The sequence below is a fragment of the Macrotis lagotis genome, chromosome 4, assembly GCF_037893015.1.
Source record: "Macrotis lagotis isolate mMagLag1 chromosome 4, bilby.v1.9.chrom.fasta, whole genome shotgun sequence".
In the NCBI taxonomy this organism is placed as follows: domain Eukaryota; kingdom Metazoa; phylum Chordata; class Mammalia; order Peramelemorphia; family Peramelidae; genus Macrotis; species Macrotis lagotis.
In genome coordinates, this window is record NC_133661.1 from 49,034,442 (window position 1) to 49,049,345 (window position 14,904).

The following is a 14,904-nucleotide window of genomic DNA, read 5'->3' on the forward strand; positions in this document are numbered from 1 at the left end:
CCGCCGCGGGCGGAGGCCGCAGCCCGGAGCCGGAAGCGGAAGAGGCGCCAGGAGCTGGGAGCGGGGCCTAGCTGGAGCTGGAGCGCCCGAGAGACGGTGAGACCCCCCCCCGCCGTCATCGCCGCCCCCTGCCTCCCCTCGCTCCTTCCTCCGGCTCGGTGCGGGGGGTGCGGGCGGGGACGGCGGGCGGCCGCGAGGGCGGCTCCTCCCCCTCCGGGCGCCCTCCCTCATTCCTCCCTGACCTCTCACCCCTGACCCCGCCAACCCCTATTGGGCTCTTCGGCCCCACCCCGGCCCGACCCTCCCGCGGGGGCCTGGGCTCGGGCCTGGCGGCGGCGGGAGACCCGGACCCTCGGCTGCCCTTAAAGTGCTGTCCGCCGCCCTACAGACCCCACCCCCTTCAAGTCGCCCCCGCCCCCTGGGGACCCGCCCCGGCCCAGCTTGTCTCCCCATTCCCCTTTTTCTCGAGTCTTCCCTGCTCTTGGAATCGCCCCTCAAGCTCTCCCCCCCGCCCTTAAGCCCCCCATACCTTAGCCCTTCAGGCCTCCCCCAGAAATTCCCCAAGCTCCTACCCCCCCCGTCTGTCCCCTCCCGTCTGCCGTTAACTCCTCATTCCTTTCTTCTCCCTTAGCCCCCCATACAGTCAAAATCCCACCTGCCCTTAAAGCCCAAACCCTCCCCAGGCCTCTCGCCCCGCGCTCAGATTCTAAGGATTCTCCCTCAAAGATGTCCCGCCCGGGAGTGCCTCTGGCTGTACAGCCGCCTGCCCCTGCCCCTGCCCCTGCCCCAGCCCCTGCCCCTGCCTCTGCCCCTGCCCCAGCCCCTGCCCCAGCCTCTGCCCCAGCCCCTGCCCCAGCCCCTGCCCCAGCCCCTGCCCCTGCCCCTGCCCCTGCCCTAGCCCCTGCCCCAGCCCCTGCCCCTGCCCCTGCCCCAGCCCCAGCCCCTGCCCCTGCCCCTGCCCCAGCCCCTGCCCCAGCCCCTGCCCCAGCCCCTGCCCCTGCCCCTGCCCCTGCCCCTGCCCCTGCCCCTGCCCCAGCCCCTGCCCCAGCCCCAGCCCCAGCCCCTGCCCCTGCCCCAGCCCCTGCCCCTGCCCCTGCCCCTGCCCCAGCCCCAGCCCCTGCCCCTGCCCCTGGGGCGCTCGCCCTTCTCTTTAGTCTCCGTCCTGCCCTGCCCGCTTCTCGGAGCTGCCAGCCTCGGGGCTCCCTTGCTTTCTCCCGGTGCCCGCCTCCGAGCCCCCCCCCGGAGAGCCCTACTTTCCGAAGCCCCCCAAAGCGCGGCCCTTCGCCCCCCGCCCCCCGCCGGCAGAACGCTGCCCCGCCCCGCCCCTCGTCAGTATCCCCTGATCGATTTCACCCCCGAAATAGACGCCCCAAGGTCGGGCTGGAGCCCCCGGCCGGGTGTGTCCGGGCCAGACCCCCAGCGGCGCCCCGTGGAAACCGAGGCTGGGGGGCAGCGCCCCAGCGGAGGTGCCTCGGCCAGCGGGGCCGGGGAGGCCCTCAAGGGCCCTGAGTATCCGCAGCTGTGCCCCAGCTGTGCCCCGAGCCCAGGGGTTTTGTTGTGATCGCTCCAGTCCTGAAAACGAAAGAGATACCGGAGCCTCTGAGTGCGGCCTGGTGTTTTCTAGCTGACTGTGCGGACACCCTCGATCTTTATCTTTGAGACTTTTCTTACCTTTGGATGTGTGGTTTGACACCCCCCCCCCCATTCAGCCGGGCTAGGACTTGAGAGAGACAACCCCTCTGGCAAGGCAGAATTGGCTGCCTTCCACCTTCCTTCCCTCTGGCCCGGTTTCCAATGCCCTTGAAAAGAAAAATTTTCAACCTCTATGGTGTCAATTTGAGAGGTGGTAGGGGATGAAGTTGCAGCAGTGGTGGCAGCAGCAGCCTTCCGGAATAACTGGGGTACTGGATTGGTTGGGATCCAGGGAGAGGACAGGTGCCAGGCAAGGCTGGGCTGGATGTTCTTGTTGGCCCAGTTTTCCCACTGCCAACAACATGTTAAAAAATGACAAGGAGGCTGTGCCCTTAGTACCTCTGAACAGACAGCTGGCATCTTAGCAGCGTGGCATCTGGACTTGGTTTGATTTTTTTTCCCATTTCTCAGCATGCAGTAGGAAAACTAGAGCAGGTTTGAAACTGACTGCTTTTCGAAGCTGTTCTATTCCGTGGCTCAGTTCAGAAACTTGGGAGTTTTAATCTGTTGGGCCTTGTTGAGCCCTCTTGAGGAGTAAGTGAGCCGGGAAATGGGTTTTAGGGCTTACAGATTTTTGGAGGAAGGTGAAATCTTTCATGTCAGGTGGGTAACTTCCCACCTAAATCATTTGGAAGTGAGTTTTAAAGTTCTCTTTTGGTCTGAACAAGGCTGCTCCTAAATATAGATTTCACTTCTAAAATGAAGTCTCTTTGAAAGAAATATACATCCACACACACTTAAAAACATATATTCTTGTTTATACATATAATTATATGCATGAATTTGCATAATTATTTTCCATTATTAGTCCCTTTTGGAAACTGAATACTTGATAAGATTTTGGCAGGGGGTGTGTGTGGGTATGTATGTATGTATGTATGTATGTGTATCTGTGTATCTCTGTGCATGTTGCCAAAGGGAAGCTAATAGGCTCCATTATAGTATTGCCATATGGTTTCTCTCCATCCACTTTTCATTCTGTGACATTGAGTTCCATGGAGCCTCCTTGGCAGTTGAGAGCAGCAGCTATGGGACAAATTGCCCTATCTTTGGAGAGATGGGATCTCCTACCAGTGATCCTGTCTTGCCGGGGCAATGGGGAGAAGGGAAAGAGAGTCTTTGAGCTTTTCAGTAAGACTTCCTCTCTCTGAGGGAGTCAGGGCTGGCCTGCAAGTGGGAGTTTTCATCCATTGCAGACTCCTCTAGCTCTTCAGGCCATCTGGGAGACCAGGAAGGTTTAAGCTATATGTATGGAACTAACAATATTATTACAAGCCACATATTATAAGCCAATTAGATTGGGGGGAAATGTGGCTTAGATTTGAAGCAATATAGTATCCATGCTTAATTTAACATAATCCGTTGTTACTGGAAACCATCAGACATTTAGGAATAAAACTGGATAGCAGTATGTCATCTTGGACTCTCCAAGAAATATTTCTGTAAAAGCTCCATCTAGGAGGCAGCTAGGTGGTTCAGTGGTTAGAGTCCTGGGTTTGGAGGCAGTAAGACTGGAATTCCAACTCTGCCTCAGTCACTACATTTGTGCCTCTGGGTCTTTCACCTCAGCCTCATATTCCTCATCAGTAATATAGGAATCATTATAGCACTTTATCTCCCAGGGTTGAGGATAAAATGAGGTGAATTTTGTCAAGCACTTTGCAAACCTTAAAGTGCATAGAAATGCAGATTATATCATCATCATCATCATTCCAGGACTGCTCTGATAGCTTGCTGTGGCCTAGAGGTGATCTAGGGCCTTCAAAGTTGTGCTCATGAAACCCAAACTCTGGCAACATCTTCCTCAGTTGGACAGCCTTTAGGGACAAGGCCAGGGACCAACTTTCTTTCTAAGGACCAACCTAGTTAAATGTGTAGAGGCTTGTCACCAGGGTAGCCGAAGAGTGGCAAATAGTCTTTGGCAAGGGCTAAGAGGGAACCCTCAGCACCTTGCTAAAAAGGGTTATGATCAGTATAGATTATCAGGATTACCCATATCAGTGAAATCAGATTTTTAAAAACACTAAAAAACTACTCTAAAAATCTACCTGTACATTAACATATGGATGATGTTAGAGACTCGGGAAATAATCTTTGGCCCAAAGCAGATTCCTTCATAAATCATGTGATTGAGGATGAGAAAGAACCTGCATTAAAAAGTCAGGTTGAATCAGGCCTGGCCTCCACTCCAGTCTCAGTGAAACATTTTTGGTGGCTATTAGATACATGTTTTTATTTCCCAGCTTGGGTGCTTAGTCTTGGGGATAATTATAGGAAACTAATGTAGCATTAGTCAGCAATCTTAAAAGGCTTTTTAAACATAAAGTATTAACCCAAATTCAATCTGAAGTTGCTTGCAAGGCCTTTATGGAAGATTTATCTCTCGGTAGCTCTGCTTTGTAAGAACTTCTGCAGTCTCATAAGGTGGGAATTGTGAAGGGGATGGGAAACTGTCAGTGGGCATGCTGAGATACAGTTACTTTTTCTCAGTCATATGAGAAATGTGAGCAGTCACCAGGCCAGAGCTTCATTTATTCTCTGCTCTATTTAGTAAGCAATGCAGTGAGTCCAGAACTGCCCAGCCAAGTGAAGGGTGGTTCTCCTTGAGTGGTGCGGAAAAGGAGTAAGGGTTATGGGAGAGGTGTGGATAGAGTGACTCAAAATTGGATGCCCATCAAGCTAGCAAAAAGGCATGTTCCATGAGTGGGCCTCCACAGCTGGTGCTTTGGAACTGGAGGAATGGTGAGCACTTCTGGAGTCCATCTCTTTTTTTTTTTTTCACATGCAGTGTTTTCATTATTGTAGAGTTCACAGTACTCTATCAACCAGGGACTTTACCTTGGGGTGAAGCAAGTTGGGGGCCTGATTTTTAATCTGACTATTCTGTCCTGCTGTTCCTTCACACTCAGACAAAGAGATTGCAGACCTCTTCCTCTGCTAGGCAGAATTTGAAGGTAGATGGGGCTAGAGTTTTGGCGTTCAGTTTGGAACTAAGGAGCCATTCTGGTTGGCACAGTTTGGGATACCCAGTGCTTCCAAGCCATGAAGGTAGAATGAGGTGCTGGAGATAATAACCATGTAACTGGATTGGCTCTCCAGAGCAGTCTGTAGGCACCTTATGGAGAAGGAATAGTGGGAAAGATCACTAGGATCAGGGCTACGGAAAGGCAGTAGGCCTAGTTGTCTGGTCACCTTCCTACCCTGAGGTGCCTAGGTCAGAAAGTGTTCTTGTCTTCATCTTTCTTCATCATTAATTCAAGATTTGTCATTGTTTCTGTCCTTTTTCCCCCTCTTATAACCTCCTTTTGCTGACTCTGGTTTTGGGGCATTAGAGAATTAATGCAGGGAAATGAACAACTTGTTGTTTCCCCAGCATCATCAGTAATGTACTTCCATCTCCTTGCTTTCTAAGGATCTTACTAGGCAATACCTGTCATTTATCTACCTCTCCAAATACAAGGGGCTACTTGGAATATGCCTCTTATTCCTGGAATAGAACCAGAGCCACAGAACCTGTTTACCCTATTAACCACCTTCCCAAGTCAGAATAGGAGGTCTTCAGTCCTAGGTTGTTGGTATCTGCTACCAGACTTACATGGAAGAATTCTATTTGTTCTTCAGCAGAAAAGTGTTACTCTTTAGCTGCTGTATATAGGTTTGACCTGTTTGTTGGGAACAACCTCAGTTTTTTTCCTTGATTAATAACCATGTTTGGGAGAGGAGAACTTGTTCTCAAAGCTAGAACAATAGCCCCCCTCTTTAGTATTCCCCCTGACATGATCAGTTTCCCAGACTCCACTTTGAATATGCTGGGAACCCAGTCCCTGAAGTCGGCTACCCCTGTTAGCATGTTTCAGCATTTCTATCAAGTCTCTCTCTTCTGTCCTAGATGCATCACTGTAAAAGATACCGCTCCCCTGAGCAGGACTCTTACCTAAGTCACAGATGGAAGAGGAGGAGGTCTTACAGCCGTGAACATGAGGGGAGACTTCGATACCCGTCTCGAAGGGAACCATTTCCCCCAAGAAGATCTCGATCCAGAAGGTGAGAGCCAGTTAGGAAGGAGAAGGGCAGGTAGAATGGTGTGCTCTTAGCCCTGAAGTGGGAAACAGTGTCTCAGGAAGACTTTTTTTTTTTTTTTTTAGGTTTTTGCGAGGCAAATGGGGGTTAAGTGGCTTGCCCAAGGCCACACAGCTAGGTAATTATTAAGTGTCTGAGACCGGATTTGAACCCAGGTACTCCTGACCCCAAGGCCAGTGCTTTATCCACTACACCACCTAGCCACCCCAAGACTTTTTTTTTAGGGTTTTTTTTTTGCAAGGCAATGGGGTTCAGTGGCTTGCCCAAGGCCACACAGCTGGTTAATTAGTAAGTGTCTGAGGTCAGATTTGAACTCAGGTACTCCTGACTCCGGGGCCAGTGCTTCATTCACTGTACCACCTAGCCGCCCTCAGGAGGACTTTTGATTTGCCTTCCTACCTCCCTGCTACATTCATTCTTGTTCAGCTCTTCCACTGGCCCTTTTTTTTCATTCTGTGGGGAATTAAGGTGCCTCATCCTTAGTTTCCAGATCTTGTCCTACTGCCCTTTGATTCCCTTGGAGGAACAGGTTTCCTGCTGTGACTCCATTTTGTTGCCATTTTTCTTTTCCTTCCTTTTTTTTCCCTCCCCTAAATTATCATTTAATGCCTCAATTTTGTTTGCTCATTATGACTAGGGGAAAAGTTCTTAACCAAATAAGGAATAGAGAAAAAAATCACAAAAAAGATAAAACAGATAATTTTGAATACTTGAATTTGAAAAAATTTTGTGCAAATCAATGTAAGGTAAGAAAGTAAATTGTTGATTGGGGGAAAAACAGCTCTTACTAATATTTGATATCCCCATGTAATGTTTATGTGGGGAATTAACACAAATATGTAAGACCTGGAGCCATTCCTGATTGCTAAAGGATAAGAATAAAGAGTTCTTAAGACAAAAATTGCCTGTTATTAAAAGATGTGCAAAATTACTTCATTTTACTGATAGAGGAAATGCAATTCAAAACAATTTACACCTCATACTCAGCAAATTGGCCAAGAAGATAAAAGACTGAAATATCCTTGTTGGAGGAACTTCAGAAATACAGGAACACCAATACATTCTGTTGATGGAGCCATCAGTAGGTCCATCTCTTCTGGAAGTGAGGACAACGTCCCTTCCTCTGATCTTGAGCTGCTAGGCCCATAATCAAGGAGGTGAAAAACAGAAAGAATGGAGCACTCTTCATCCAGATAGTCCTAGCAGTTCTGTGCTAAGAGAACTGGGAATGGACATTGTAATGCATTAATAGACTGGAGTATTACTTTGTATTAGGAAGGGTGTGAAAAGTTCAGGGAAGCAAGCAGAAGATTCAGACAAATGAGCAGAGCCAGGAAAGTAACATCCACAGTGAGTATGACTGCCCAAGTGGAAAGAACAAACCAGAGAGAGGGGAAAGCTCAGCCCTGAAGAAGGGTCTGAAAACCTTCCCTTCTGGCTCTGCAGCATCTGCAGAGCTGCCTCCCCCCTCCCGCCCTCTGTTTTAATTCTTTGTTGCAATAAATCTCTGACAGATACATAAAAAAAACAAGGTGTTACTCAATTTTAAAAGCTATCTCTTTCTGTTTAGGCTCACTATTACAAGATGGTTCCCTGTTTTGTACAGTTTTTAAAGTGTTATTGATACCTTTTGTTTTTATATCACGGTTGTTTTAGGCTAACCCCCAGTCCACCTTCAATCCCTTTTATAACAAAGAGAAACAATAAAGCACAAGCTAACTTGTTGGATTCTCTTCTCCAAGTACAAGAGGAAAGGTGCATTTTTTCTTTTCTCCTTTAGTGATCCAAGAATACTCATCATAATTACTAAGTATTAACTTTTATTTTAATAGTCTTGGTAGTTCTTATTATCTGTGTTGTTTCCCAGTTCCCTTAATTTTACATCAGTTCAGAAAAGTCTTCTCTAAATTTTTCACTTTTATATATTTTTTAATATTTCATAACATTCCAATATGTGTTCCCTTACCACAATTTTTTCATCCATTCTTCAGTCCATGGACTTTTGGTGGGGTTTGTTTATAGTCTTTTGCAGTCACACAAACAAAAATGCTGTAATGAACATTTTCCTTTATTATAGGGTCTCTCTTATTGCCTAGTATATGTCTTTAACATCCTTGGGGTATATTGCCAGCAAAAGGGTCTCTTTCTATCAGATAGTTTTGTTTTTGTTTTTCCAAAAAAAAAAATCAGTTTAATTTTTTTCAATGAACAAAAAATCCATTTTCCCTTCCTTCTCCCTCCCTTCTTGATTCCTTAAAAAATTAATTTTTATTTTTTCAATCAGCTAAAATGTATCTTCTCTCCCTGCAACTTCCTTGCCAATCCCTCTTTCTCCACCTGAGGAAAAAAGAAAAATCAACCTGTTACAAATATATATATAAAGTAAATAAATAAATTCCTGCATTGATCATGTTTAAAAAAGTAAGTTTCAGTCTGCATTGTTGCGTCCCTCACACCCAGAATCATAGTGAGTCATTAAGCTGATCAGAGTCATAAGTCTTTCAGTTAATTGTCTTACAATATTGTTGATATTAGAAAAATAGCTCTTGTGGCTCTGCTTACTTCACTCTACATCAGTTCCTATTGAGACCTCCTCTTCATCATTTCTTATAGCACAGTAGTAGCACTCTATTACATTTATATGGCATAGCTTGTTTAGCCTTCCTCAATTGATAGGAGCCTCCTCAGTTTCCAGTTCTCTTGTACCACAAAAAAGAACTACTGTAAATAATTTTACATCCTGAGTGAGAGTTTATTTTTCTTAGGACTAATCCCTCATCTAATCTACCATTCCTCATATTCCTTCACCTCCTTTCTCTCTTTTTCCTCCACTTTTTCTGTTTAGCAAAATGTATTTCTTTAACTCAGTTCTATGAGTGCATGTCTTTTCAATTACTCCTTTAATCAGTTCAGAAGGTAATGAAGTTCAAATGTTTCCCTTCCCCACCTCTTCCTTCTTGTTCGACTTTTAGTTGTATACCTCATGAAATGATACAACTTTTCCCATCTTTCCTCTCCCTTTCCTTCCCTAATGTATTCCTCTTTCTCACTCTTTCCATGCTTCTTTGAGGATCATTAGAACATAGCAAAACCACTCCCAGGCTATTTGTCTAATTAGACTCCCTTATGACTTCTGATAATGATAGGGTTCTGAGGAGATGCATGTATCATCTCTGCATATTTGAAGGTATTCATTTTATCCTTGTTTATCCCATAGAATTATTCATTTATGCACACTCTTAGATATCTCTTGACTTCTCTGTTTATACTTAAGAGTACAGCTCTGTTTATTTCACTAGGATTGAAGTCCTGTTTCATTCAAGTTCACTTCTCTCAGTAGCATTAGGCTCAGTTTTCTGGGTCATTTTTTTTTTTGACCAGATACTTTGCCTTATGGAATATGTATTCTAAGCTCTCTGCTTCTTTATAGTGACAGCTGCTGAATCTTGTGTGGACCTGACTGGGGCTCCTTGAACCTTAAATTCTTTCTTTCTGTCTACTTGAATTTTTTGATTGATCTAGAAACTCTGAATTTTGGCTGTGATATTTCTGGGAGGTTTTAGGGGGGTGCTTTTGGGATCTTGATGGATCCTTTTCTACATTGCCTTTTGATTCTAAGAGATCTGGACAGTAGTTTATGATTTTTAAAAATATTATGTCTATTTTTTTATTAAGACTTTCAGGTAGACCAGTGATTCTTTAAATTATCTCTTCTTGATCTGTTTTCCAGTTAATTTATATTTTTATTTAATACCTTACATTTTTCTCTATTTTTCAGTCTTTTGATTTTGATTTAATATTTCTTGTTGTCTGATGGAGTTTTTAGCTTGTATTTAGTTCATTCTGATTTCCAAGGGTTTATTGCTTGAGCAAGGTTTTTGTACCTTATTTCTTTTTAAATTTTTTCTTCTCAATTCATCTATAAAAACATTTTTAACTCGTTAAAAAAAACCTTTTGCTTCTTTCCCAGGAATTTTAGTTGAACCCTTGTACAAACTCTATTTTTCTTCCAAGTTGTGCTTGTAGCTGTTTTGGAGTCATTCTTTTTCTTCTTGATCTGTGTCTTGAGAGTCCCTGTCACTAGAATAGTTTTATATGGAGAGACTCTTTTTTTTTTTTGTTTGCTTATTTTTCCATCTTTTTTTTTTACTTGACTTTGGACTTTATTAGGACTAGACTCCATGCTCTGCTAGAGGAAATTTCTGGGTTGGTCCTGTTGCTACTTTCTTGGGGGCTTTGAGTGTTGTGTTATATTCCAGCTGGGGATGAATTTTCCTGCTGGGGACCTGCTAGGTTCAGTATGCCCAGAGGGGTCTGATCCAGGGCAATACCTGATTTCTGACCACTTGACCAGAGTTTGGTTCTCAGAATTTCCCCTGAGGATTTGCCACATCTGGGGCACTCTTTGGACTCACTCATATCAGAGAGCTGGAATGCCCCAGCTAGAGGCTCTCTTTTGGTCTGGGATTCCTGTCCTCTCTAATCCCTACAGGTTTTAGACTAGGCTGGAGGATGGACTGTGAGACCCCACTCTGCTTTTGGGGGTCTGTGACACATCTCATTCTGTCCTCATCCCAGAACCTGTGGCTGCTTCTACCTGGAATGACCTTCCCAGGTCTGGGGAGCTGCAGGACTAGCAAGGTGCTCTTCTTCCTGCACCTCTGTGCTGGCTCTGAGACCCAACCTTTTCTTACAATGAAGAGCTTGATGCATCAGCTCTTGACTCTAAGCTGGCTGTTCTTTCTGAGCTCCATCAGGATTTTGTCTTACCTAGATCTCTTTGGAGGAGTCATAGGGGCATATCAGATGCCCACCTTCTGCTGCTCTGCCATCTTAGCCAGTGGTTTTTTTCATCAATTCCAATTTCTTTTTCAGAAAGGTCAGAGCAACCCCCAATTGTACTGAAAGTGTGTGGTATACACTCATCTTCCCACACTCACACTTGATCAGCAGTCTCCATCTTTTCATCTTTGTTAGTTTGCTGTTTGATCCCTCCTATTAGGGCCAGGATCCCACCCCATTTGGGGCTGAGGCAAACCCTCCAAGTTGTTGTTTGTATTTCTCTTATTCATGCTCTGAGCTTTCTTTCATATGGTTGCTGATGGTTTATATTTCTTTTAGAAATTTTTTTCTTGTTTTTTTGACCAATTATCTCTTTTTTCTCTTCTTGGGGGTACATTTCCTTCTTCATTTGATAGATTGTTTCTCCTGCCCTTTGGTTCTCTTCCCTCTCTGTGGATGTTAGAACACCCTCCTTCTAGGAGAACTCAGAAGGCATCCTTGGTCCAGTTTTGTCCAACCAGTTCTAGATAGACCCCCTTCCCTCATTTTCTGACAGGTGGATGATGATGGAATCACACCTGTTTGTCCTTTTGTCTAGTCTCTGCCTGTTTCTCCCAAGGATCTATACCGTTGCCTTTTCTGTGTTTTGCATGGGAATTACATTGATGGGCAGTAGCTGCAAGTCTAATCCTAAGTATCTCAGCCTCTGCAGTGAGCAGGACACACATTTCTGGCTAAGCAAGGAAACTTCCCTATGTTTGGTGGGCCCAAGGAAGCTGCCTCATTTGTAGGCATTACTTAATGCTTTCTCCTGGATTAGCCTTAGTCTGTAGAGACCTATTTAGCACTGACCCCATTTCACACAAGTGGACAGCAAGAGCTAAGTAAAAGCTAGCTATATTTCAGACCATTTGAAGCATTTGTTTCCCTGGACCCCTGGCAGTACCCCCTGGTTGTACTTTGCTCACCTGGACTTTTCCCCATCATACAGCCATGACCGCCTGCCCTACCAAAGGAGATACCGGGAACGTCGGGACAGTGACAACTATAGGTTTGAGGAGCGAAGTCCGTCCTTTGGAGAGGATTATTACTCAGCCCGCTCACACCATCGTCGAAGGTCACGGGAGAGGGACCAGCATCGTACCCGCAAGCACCCCCATCACTGCCGCAAACGCCGCACCAGGTCTTGTAGCAGCGCCTCCTCGGTGAGTAGTGGCCAGAGCGAGCTGGCCATTGTTTGGTGCCCTCACCTTTCTTTAGCCTCCTTTCAGGTGTATTTGACCTGGGTGAGTACCTCTGAACCCTTCTGTGTGTCCTGTTTGTGTGTGGTCCTCCACCGGCATAGCAGGTGTGAGCCTGATACTTCAGACTTCTTGATGGGCGGCAGCAGCAGCGGCACCTGTCGCGATCTCTGGCTCCGGCACCCTCTTTGACACCTGGGCCTGTCTCTGTCTCTGAGTTCTGTCCTGGGCATTGGTGGTGCCTAGTGAAATCAGACCGGGAAGGCTTTTTGTGATCTGGGTCAGCATCAGCAGACAGAGTATCTGGAGTTGTTTCTCCTTTCCTTTCCTCCCAGATGTTGAATGGGATCTATTTGGTTTCTATCTCAGCTATCCTCGGGCCTGATTGTTGCCTCCACTCCACAAAATCGTCCCCTTTTCCTAAGCCCCAATCCTTCAAGACGGAGAATGTTGGTACCTGAGAGCCAGGAACTTTCTCCATGTATGGACAAGGATTTGGTTGTCTCTGCAGCCATGACAGTTGGGCAGTACGCCCCCCGACTTTAATCCCCAGGAGAGTTTCTTCTGCTCTTGCCTCTTTTAAATGAGCAAGAAGTAGCATTTATTGGAATCATGCTGGGGTTTGAAAGTATCATTGAGGGGGGAGGGGGCAGATCACATGGCTTAGAAATAATTTGCAAAAATAAATGATTTGACAGCAAAGACTACTAGGATTGACTAGAATAGATCATTTTATCACCTCTGCTGGTGGCAAAATAAAGTGTCGTAGAGCCCCAGCAAGTCAAGAATCTTGAATGAAATGACTTCAGGGCTGGCTCCTTTTCTCTTCTTCTTCCTTCCTCCTTTCCCTTTTATTCCTCCTCCTCCTCCTCCTTCTCAATCCATTTCTCCCCATTTAGTAAGTGCTTTGAGAAGCAATTGTTTTAGTGGAGGGAATGAAGGTTCTTCTCTGCCTCACGTGTAAAGTGTAAGAAATACCGAGTCACCGTGTGTGTTGTGTGTGCGTGCACTTGTGTGTCTTATACTCAGTGAGGATTTCTCCTTGTGTGGTCTTAGGGCCTGGCTGGTATTCTACTCAAGGGCAGTCTCTAGGGTCTGCGGCTTCATTTCTGCTCTTCCCATCACACATGTTCCTCCCTTTCCCTTCCTTCAGTTGTGGGGCGGGGATCAGGGATGGCCCTGCACCTTTGACCCACAGCAGCACGGGGAGTCAGTGACCTGTGAGTGTGACTGTGAGTCCAGTGGCTTCTTCTGTCCTTGGGAGCAGGACCAGTATGGGTCAGCCTGGCATTCGGAGGCCTCTGGTTGGACACAGGAGGATTAGGGTTGCTTTTGAGACATGGTCTCGTGGTGGCAGAGGTAGAGTGTGGCCTTGGAGCCCCACTGAAGTCAGTCCACCGTAGTGTAGCTTTGGAGGAAGGGCCTGTATTGGCAGTACTTGGTAGCAGAGCTCTTGGTTGGGGACCCTTGGCAGGCAGGTAGGTAGGGCAGGTGTGGGGACCCCTTGCAGGCAGGCAAGTAGGGCAGGTGCCAGGCAGGAAGGGGAACCCAAAGGACACCTCCATAGCTGAAGACTCCCCTCCCCTGCCCCGCTGGCCGACGGGTGGGTCTCTGCTTCTGGTTAGGCGGACCCTCCTCCAGCTTGAGGCGTCCCCACGCCCGCGCCTCTCTCACGTCGCTCTCCGAGTGCTCCTCGCCACGGGGCGCCGCCTGGTCTCCCATTGCAAAGCTGGTGGGACGTGGTGGGAGGAGGCGTGGTGGTGGGAGCCCTGGGCCGTGGCCACCCCGCCACCGGCCTGCCAGGAGCACAGGCCGGGCTCTCTTCTCCGTCGGCTGCGGCGCCCACCTTAGAGTTAATGCCAGTTTTCTTTACATACCTGTAGCTGTTTTTTACTTTTCTGTTTTTGAAGTCAGTTTGTGTCTTGACGTGTCCCTTGCAATATCCCTATCGTTATATATGCTGTGTGCCTTATGAAATGCTGGGATCTGGAAAATCCAACCAACCAACCAACCACCGGCCGCCTGTCTCCTCACCGTCTCCGCCGCCTCTGCCTTTGACCGACGCCTCCATCTGTCAATCGGAACCGCCCACCATGCAATTGGTCGGATGGCGTTTCGTTTCGGGGGGCGGTCCTCGCAGAGAAGCCAACAGAGCAGTAAGCGCAGCAGCAGGAGTGTGGAAGATGACAAGGAGGGCCACCTGGTGTGCCGGATCGGCGATTGGCTCCAAGAGCGATGTACAGCCACCTTTCGTAAAACTTTACCTCTCTACTTTCTTACCCCCCTGTTAGACAAGACCTCTCCGGTTGTCCTGGAGGGGCCTCTAGTGCTTGTGGCTCGCTAGCGGGCCGACCAGTAATTGCCTGAATGAAGCAGACACTAGCAACTTCTGTTTTTAACGAGTGTAGCAGTGAGAGAGAAACCTTTTTTGTTTTTGGGAATTGAATGCTGTGATCTTACAGGAGCCTCCAGCCCTTTCAACTCAGGATCCTTAGGCTTCTCTTCTTTTCTCTTCTAGATGAGATCGTGGGAAGCCTTGGAGAAGGCACCTTTGGCAAAGTTGTGGAGTGTCTGGACCATGCCAGGTAAGCCAATGTCTCTCTCTCTGGGCCCAGGGAAAGTGGGGAAGCCTGGAATTGGAATTAGGTTTCAGTAGGGAGACTGTGTGTGGCTCTTGGGTCACAGATTGGATGCCTGGTCCACAAGGTGGGCCCTGTAGATACAGAGGCTCCCATCTGTTGGGTAGTGGGGGTGGAGCATGTCCAGGCTTTACTGCATCCCTAGTGTTGGCCCTCTGGTATGCTGAGTCTGCCTTGTCTCCTCTGGCTTCCTGCCCAGGTGGCCTTTGGGGCCTCCCTCCTCCCTCCCTCCCCAGGCCATAGTAGTCTTGCCAGAAGCTACCCAATCTAAAGAGTGTCTTAGCAGGAAGACTTCTGGTAGCAGTAGCTGTCCAAAGCCTGGAGAAATAACAGACCAGTGCTCAAAGTTAAATTTTTACTTTTTTACAAAAAGTAGTACCTGAAGCTGGTTTTTTTTCAGGCTTATTAGATGTTGTTACTGCCAGGTGTTGATTTATTCTTGGTTTCCTTTGCCCCTCCCCCCACTTCAT

General features: G+C 47.2%; 1 protein-coding gene across 1 annotated transcript in view; it reads left to right on the plus strand.

Annotated features, from left to right (window-relative positions):
* The window catches only part of CLK3 (CDC like kinase 3), a 24,731-nt gene continuing 9,827 nt past the window's right edge, over positions 1 to 14,904 (plus strand). The window contains exons 1-5 of the mRNA XM_074232735.1: positions 1 to 96; positions 5,582 to 5,736; positions 11,546 to 11,759; positions 13,936 to 14,032; positions 14,314 to 14,380. Coding sequence (XP_074088836.1) covers positions 5,582 to 5,736; positions 11,546 to 11,759; positions 13,936 to 14,032; positions 14,314 to 14,380 — 533 coding nt within the window. The 5' untranslated portion in view covers positions 1 to 96. The remainder of the gene's footprint in view (positions 97 to 5,581; positions 5,737 to 11,545; positions 11,760 to 13,935; positions 14,033 to 14,313; positions 14,381 to 14,904) is intronic.